At 39.3% G+C, this 7,624-nt stretch overlaps 1 protein-coding gene across 1 annotated transcript in view; it reads right to left on the bottom strand.

Moving 5' to 3' along the window:
- The window catches only part of LOC103748162 (structural maintenance of chromosomes protein 1B-like), a 59,174-nt gene that overhangs the window by 5,685 nt on the left and 45,865 nt on the right, over positions 1 to 7,624 (bottom strand). The window contains 4 exon segments of the mRNA XM_008850709.1: positions 1,272 to 1,417; positions 2,958 to 3,074; positions 3,539 to 3,591; positions 3,594 to 3,675. Coding sequence (XP_008848931.1) covers positions 1,272 to 1,417; positions 2,958 to 3,074; positions 3,539 to 3,591; positions 3,594 to 3,675 — 398 coding nt within the window.

Here is a 7,624-nt window from a genome sequence, read left to right as displayed (position 1 = left end):
GGTGGTGATTAGGGAGTGGCAAGCTCTAGGCATCAGTCTCATGATCTGCCAATGGGAGCAAATTTCACAAGGCATGCTGTATGGCTTTCAATAAGACTTTCATCCTAGGTTCAAGCCTGTCTCCCACAGCTGAGAGCTTGTCTTTTTATTTTATTTTATTATTTTATTTTATGTATGTAGTGCCTGCATGTAAGTAAGTCCAAGGTATGAAAAAGGGATTAAGGCGTTTTTCAAATCACATGTATCTCAACATGCTTTATGGAAATACATAACTTTTAAAAATATTTTATTAGTTTATTTTTTGTGTATGAGTGTATTGTCTGCATGTATGTGAGTGTACCTGTGCCATACAGTGCCTCGGAGGCCAGGAGAGGGCTTTGGATTCCCCTGCAACTGGAATTAAGGATGGTTCTTAGCTGCCATGTGGGTGCTGTTAGAGTCCAGGTCTGCAGATGACCCTCTCCCTGTGCAGAAAAATCTCATGAGACAGGCCATGAAGGCCCCCTTGCAAAACTGGAACTGGCCATACAGCTGCATTTACAGCTGTCTCAGCATAAAGCTGTTCCCCAGCTAATTTTAGAAGATAAACAGGCCCCTGCACCGAGACCAACTGACAGAAGAGCTGTCTCAGTTCAAGCTCCTTCCCCTGAAACTGTAAAGTTTATTTTTGCCACCTTCCACATTCCCCAACCCCCGTATAAGAACTTCCCTAGCAGTCAGCAGGTCTGAAGATGGCAAACAGCTGGCAATTCCCAAAGGTGTTGTCACTCATGATCTGAGTGTGTTTAGAACCTGCTGTGCTATTGGAGTATGTCAAGTTGGGCTTGGAAGTACTTTGCCTTTAAATATTAATGCATGTCTCGTTCACATTTCTTCACACAAAGGAAATGAGTTTAGTGTATACTTTTATTCTTAAAGGTAAGATTCAACATCTAAAACTGTTTAATAAAATGTCTCAAGTCAGAAAAAAAAGAACCAGTGAGGCTTTCCTTCTTGTCCTAGTTTTTGTTGGACTTCTTTGTAAGGAAATGAAGTGTTAGTAGCTTCACCCTCTGTAGTTCTGGGCATCAAATCAAGGCAGGGCCTTGTGCATGCAGGGCAAGTGTGAATGCCTGCTCCTCTACTACTTTTTGCTGAACTGAAATAAAGACTCCTCAGGTAACATTCCCTTAAATTAGGAAATAGTTATATATATATGTATGTATACATATATATATATGTGTGTGTTTGTGTGTGTGTGTCTGTGTGTATATGTGTAAATATGTGTGTACATGTATGTAAACTGCTTACCAAATTTTAAATGAAAGTACCTTTTTGGATCATTTTCTTGCTGCTGTTTCACATGTTTGTTCTCAAATTCACGAATATTTCCCACACCAATTTCTTCACAGAAGTGTTGGAATATGTCATCTTCTACCTTTTCAATTATGTTAAAACAACTGGTTAAGTAACTAATTTTTAAAAACAGTGCTTAAATATAATTTTTCACTCCAACATTTTCCCAATTAGGCCAAAAGCTAATCAGAGCATTACTACAGTCATCCACGACTTTCTCTTCCTTTTCCTCCATAAACTATGCTCATTTATTTTCAAATTTCTTATTCAAGAAACTAAATGAAAAAGATCATGAACTGGCCTTAGTGAGTGGCACTATGCCTACACAGTTTTCTATAAAGCTGGGAGAATTCCATTTACTTTGTTCATGATAAAATACAATGTTCTACATGGACACTCTATAAGTGAGACAACAGCATCTCAGACAGTACGAGTGACTCATGAAGGCCAGAGCATGGCATCAATAACCACTGAAACCTGGAAATCTAGCCAACCTAAATACCCAAAATAAGATCCAACCTCAAATACGAACAGGATTAGCAAGTCATGTTAAAAAGTTTTGGATGTCACCTGAATATATTAGATATTAATATGGTAAGTCTGTACAGCAGTAAGCTACATCAGTGTAAGCAGATAATCCAAATCACGGGAAGCTATGTACGTAGAGCCTATGTACTCTGTGCTGGTCAGATAATATTTTGACATGGTCTATTCTGGGCATGGACCAATAACAGCATCTAAAGAATGTTTCTAGCGCTCAAATCCATAGTGATGGGGCTGGAGAGATGGCTCAGCGGTCAAGAATACTGGTTGTTCTTGCAGAAGACCTGGGTTCGAATACTAGCACCCACATGGCAGCTAACAACTGTCTGTAACTCCAGTTCCTGGGAATCCTACAGCCTCTTCTGTCCTCGTGGGCATTTCACGACACAGGTGCACTTATACACATGCAGGCAATTACACACATACACACAAAATAAAAATAATAAAATACTTTAAAAACTAAAAAAAGAAACCATAGTGATATGACATGATTAAATAACTCAGGGATACTTAGCCTAAGTGGGATTCAAATCCTGTGAAAAAGGCAAAACTGAAGCAGTAGGTGACAGCTACAGAATGGCAGTGGGACAAAGAGCTTTCTAAGGGCTAATGATACCCAACAGTATAGTGAATTAAGTCAGGAGTGTTCCTGTTACTTTATGAGCAGAGGCTAGGTGATCAAATCTTGGTGTCCAAGAGCCAAGTACCATACTTCTAATATAATGGCTATTAGAAATAATTGTTGTCAACAACCTTCAGGGATAACACAAATGACATTTTTTTTTGCCTTCTGATGGTACATGACAGTGGAGAAAGAAGCAAAATCATGACAGTGTGCAAGGCAGGGCAGGGGCTCACAAGCAGACAGCCTACCCAATGGTCCTTAATTTGAGTCTCAGAACGTGCAAGAATTAATTTGGCAAACTAATAAAACTCAGGCTAAAATGATTTCTGATAAGAAACAGGTACCCATCAGTCTTTGCTCTTTGCTCTGGTACAGAGCAAGAAGCCCTAAATCAGGAATCTGGCCTCAAACTTGATTCTACATATCATCTAGTAATAAGTGTAGTCTTTATTACCTTATCTATCTTTTCTTGAAACTCTTCAATTCTTTGCTGTTCCTCATTGATTCCTTCACTCAGCATAGTACACTGAGACTTTATATTTAGTAATTCACTTTGTAGCTGAGACTGTTCCTAATAACAAAAGAAGATTTTATTTCTTTTTAACATGGCTATTTTATTTTTATACAGTGAGGCTAAAAACATGATAGGGTTCTTTTGCAATAAATTAAGAATACATTAACTACAATGGACTCTGGTACAGCCAGATAATACGATTAAATACTATAAGAACAATCAAGGATTAGCCAGGCGTGGTAGCACACGCCTTTAATCACAGCACTCAGGAGGCAGAGCCAGGTGGATCTCTGTGATTTCAAGGCCAGCCTGGTCTACATAGTGAGTTCCAGGAAAGTTTGGGCTACAGAGAGACCATGTCTCAAAAAGACCAAAAAAAACAAAAAACAAAAACAAAATCAAGGATTGTAATATAATATTAATCAAGGAGTAAAATATCTAAAAATTACACAATGCCATATAAATGTAATTCCTCAAATTCTATATTCTGGTCCAAATTCTCAGCAAATTTTGCACATTACACAGTAAAAAGCATCAAGGTGCTTCTTTTTAATCATCTGTAGTTCATTTTGGGATACTTGAGTCGGGTGTTAGTTCCTTGTACTACAGCCTGTATTTGCTTCAAATCTGTTTCCTCTCGGAGTGACTTCATTAACTCCTAAAAAGACAAATGTGGGAATATTTTAGGATGGAAAAGTACTTTGACTTTTCAACATGTTTTCATATATAAAGATTAATTTTAGACATAACCATTTGACATACTTCTTCCAATAAGAGACAGGGTGTGTAAATACATTCGCCATCTGGAGTAAGACAGCATACAACTTCCTCAAAACACTAACACTTGCCAACAGAAGAGAATTAGGCATGGAAAATGAAGAATGGGGGCTGTCCTGGGCCATGTCCATTGCTAGCCTGTGTGGGGTCCTCTGACAAGTATACATAGTGCACCTCTTTTTGTTTCACTCATCTCCTTCCTCTTACTCTATTACTCAACCAAAAAAAAAAATGAAACTGTATTTTCACTCTAAGTTCTTATGGAATACAAACATGTATATGTAAATATTCACCTGTATCTCTTGGTTTTTGTTCTTGCTCTTTTGAGACAGGATTTCACTATGTAGCACGGGCTAGCCTGGAACTCCCTATGTGGGCCAGGCTGGCTAACTCACAGGGATCTGACTGCTTGCTTCCACATCCAGAGTGCTGGTATTAAAGACATATGCCATCATGCCTGGCTTTATCTATTGTTCTTTTTTTCCAGTCTTTTTGAGACAGGATCTTCTTATAGCCCCAGCAGGCCTGGAACTCACAGAGATCTGCCTGCCTCTGCCTCCTGCGTGCTGGGATTAGGTTTTCCAAATTTAGACTCAGATGGAATATGCTTTTCTAAATCTTGCTTCTCTCAGTAACTTAAAGTCTTTCTTTCGATGGCTGAGTATTATTCCACAGTATGACTGTACCAAAATTATTAGACTATTCTCTTAATGATGGGCATCCACTCTTTCTAGGGTTCTGATACCCCAAACAATGCTAGAAGAGCATCTCTGTATTTATACCTCAAGACAGGCAGTACTGTATTTATTTAATATATGCAAACAATGGAAGACTGAATATTCTTTTTCAAACATTTTTACTAGCACAATCGATTTACTTTTTTGAGGCTTATTTATAAGAACAAAGCAATCTGAATCTACACATTAACTCAATGGTGAGCTTGTCTTCTTACTTCCTGATCACATAGAGATCTTTCAGTGAACTAATCCTATCCTTTGCTTAGGTATTTTCTCAAAATGAATGCCTTTTCCACATCAAATTGCAAAGATTTAAATTAGTTAAGTAACTTTGCCACAACAGTTCCTTGAATCAAAAACTGGTAATTTGTACAGACAGGAAAGAAACTTAACTTGGAAAATGGGAAACAATCTGAAAAGAGTCTGTTGATTTAATATATTTTGAACATGACATTCCAAGTAAGAGAGAATTACAATAGTCAGTAAGTGAGGCGAAGTGGCAAGTCAGCAGGAGCAGGAGGCTGCCTAGTCTGAGTTCTCCGGCTGTGATAAAATGCCTGTATCTCGCTCACAACGCCAGGTTACAGTCCATCATTTCAGAGAAGCCAAGGAAGTGGAAACTTGACGGAGCTAGCCACAGGGCATTCACAGTCAAGAATGAAGAGAAAGGCCTACCTGTACTCAACCTCCTCTTTATACCACACAATCCAGGACCCAAACCCAGAACATGGTGCCCAGTAGTGGGTAGTACGCTGGGTCTTCCCCCATCAATTAATATAATCCAGACAATCCTCTGTAGACAGACCCACCCACAGGCCAATCTGACAGACAGCCCTCATGGAGACTCTTACCAGGTGATTTTAGGTTGTGTCGAGTTGGCAGTTAAAGCTGGTTTAACCAGCACATCCCCATCCCTTATCTCCTGAGCATACAAACATGCCACTTTAAACCATAACTTACCATCCCTTTCCTAAAGTCTCATGTTTATCTCATAATGTTATTTTATTTTTTTAATGTTTTATTTCTTTTTGGTCTTTGAGAGACAGGGTCTCCCTGTAGCCCCAGCCAATCTGGAACTCGCTACATGACCAGGCTGGCCTTGAACTCACAGACATCGACCCCAAGTGCTGTTATTTACCTCATAGAAATATAGCTTGGTATCCCTTTTTAAATATTTTTATTGAGCTTTTGTAATTTCATACAATAATTCTTAATCAAATTTAGACCCCCCTCCCCCATTCATGCCTCCCCCATCACGCCACCGGACCTCATGTATTCCGCCATACATGTTAATTCCTATTGTATGCAAACAATGGAAGACTGAATATTCTTTTTCTTACATTTTTACTAGCACAATCGATTTACATTTTCAAGGCTTATTTATAAGAACAAAGCAATCTGAAGCTACACATTAACTCAATGGTGAGCTTGTCTTCTTACTTCCTGATCATATAGAGATATTTCAGTGAACTAATACTATTCTTTGCTTAGGTATTTTCTCAAAATGAATGCCTTTTCCACATCAAATTGCAAAGATTTGAATTAGTTAAGTAACTTTGCCACAACAGTTCCTTGAATCAAAAACTGGTAATTTGTACAGACAGAAAAGAATCTTAACTTGGAAAATGGAAAGCAGTCTGAAAATAGTCTGTTGATTTAATATATTTTGAACATGACATTCCAAGTAAGAGGGAATTACAATAGTCAGTAAGTGAGGGGAAGTGGCAAGTCAGCAGGAGCAGGAGGCTGCCCTAGTCTGAGTTCTCCTGCTGTGATAAAATGCCTGTATCTCGCTCACAACTCCAGGTTACAGACCATCATTTCAGAGAAGCCAAGGAAGTGGAGACTTGATGGAGCTAGCCACAGGGAATTTACAGTCAAGAATGGAAAGAAATGCCTACCTGTACTCAACCTCCTCTCTATACCACACAATCCAGGACCCAAACCCAGAACATGGTGCCCAGTAGTGGGTAGTACGCTAGGTCTTCCCCCATCAATTAATATAATCCAGACAATCCTCTGTAGACAGACCCACCCACAGGCCAACCTGACAGACAGCCCTCATGGAGACTCTTACCAGGTGATTTTAGGTTGTGTCGAGTTGGCAGTTAAAGCTTGTTTAACCTGCACATCCCCATCCCTTGTCTACTGAGCACACAAACATGCCACTTTAAACCATAACTTACCACCCCTTTCCTAAAGTCTCATGTTCATCTCATAATGTTATTTTATTTTTTTAATGTTTTATTTCTTTTTGGTCTTTTTGGGACAGGGTCTCCCTGTAGCCCCAGCCGGTGTGGAACTTGCTACATGACCAGGCTGGCCCTGAACTCACAGAGCTCTACCTCCCAAGTGCTGGGATTAAAGGTGTGTATCACCATGCCCAGCTCATAATGAAATTTTTAAAATTTTTATCGAGCTTTTGTAATTTCATACAATTCTTAAATCAAATTTAGATTCATGCCTAAATTCAAATTTGATTCATGCCTAGATTCATATTTAGATTCCCCCATTCATGCCTCCCCCATCCCCCCACCGGACCTCATGTATTCTGCCATACATGTTAATTCTTATTCATTCAGACATTTGTATGCAAATGTCCTTCAGTGTAAATTTGTCCATTGGAGTCTAGTCAGCCCATCTGGTGGTCCTGTGCAAGTCATACTCTCCTACTCTCACTCATCCAGCAGCAATCATTCCCCAACAGTTTTCAGTCTAGTGCTGGCCCACCATCTATTTCTCTCCTCCCATATGGACAACTTTTCCAGTGTCTGCATACATGTCCACAGAAAGGCTCTGCATGTCTAGGAGGCAAACAGTCATAACTGGGCTGGTGACTACTGCAAGGAGCTTGTTAATTATGATACTTCTTGTGTCTACTCTCAAGACTGAGGCTTGAGGCGAGTTACCCTGACTGAAATTCTATTAGAACTATTAGACTACAAAGTGGTAGTTTAACTAAGGAAGAAGACAGAAACAATGTATGTCTGCCTTGTTGCCTGAGGCATAGTTTTGAATGTCATTTAGTGTGTGTTTATGCTCATGTATGTATGGGTACATGTGTGCCTACATACATGCACGTGTATGTGAGTG

The sequence above is a fragment of the Nannospalax galili genome, unplaced genomic scaffold (genome assembly GCF_000622305.1).
Source record: "Nannospalax galili isolate Female #2095 unplaced genomic scaffold, S.galili_v1.0 scaffold2125, whole genome shotgun sequence".
NCBI lineage: Eukaryota > Metazoa > Chordata > Mammalia > Rodentia > Spalacidae > Nannospalax > Nannospalax galili.
Note: the sequence above shows the minus strand (reverse complement) of the source record. Positions and strands in the feature narration are given on the sequence as shown.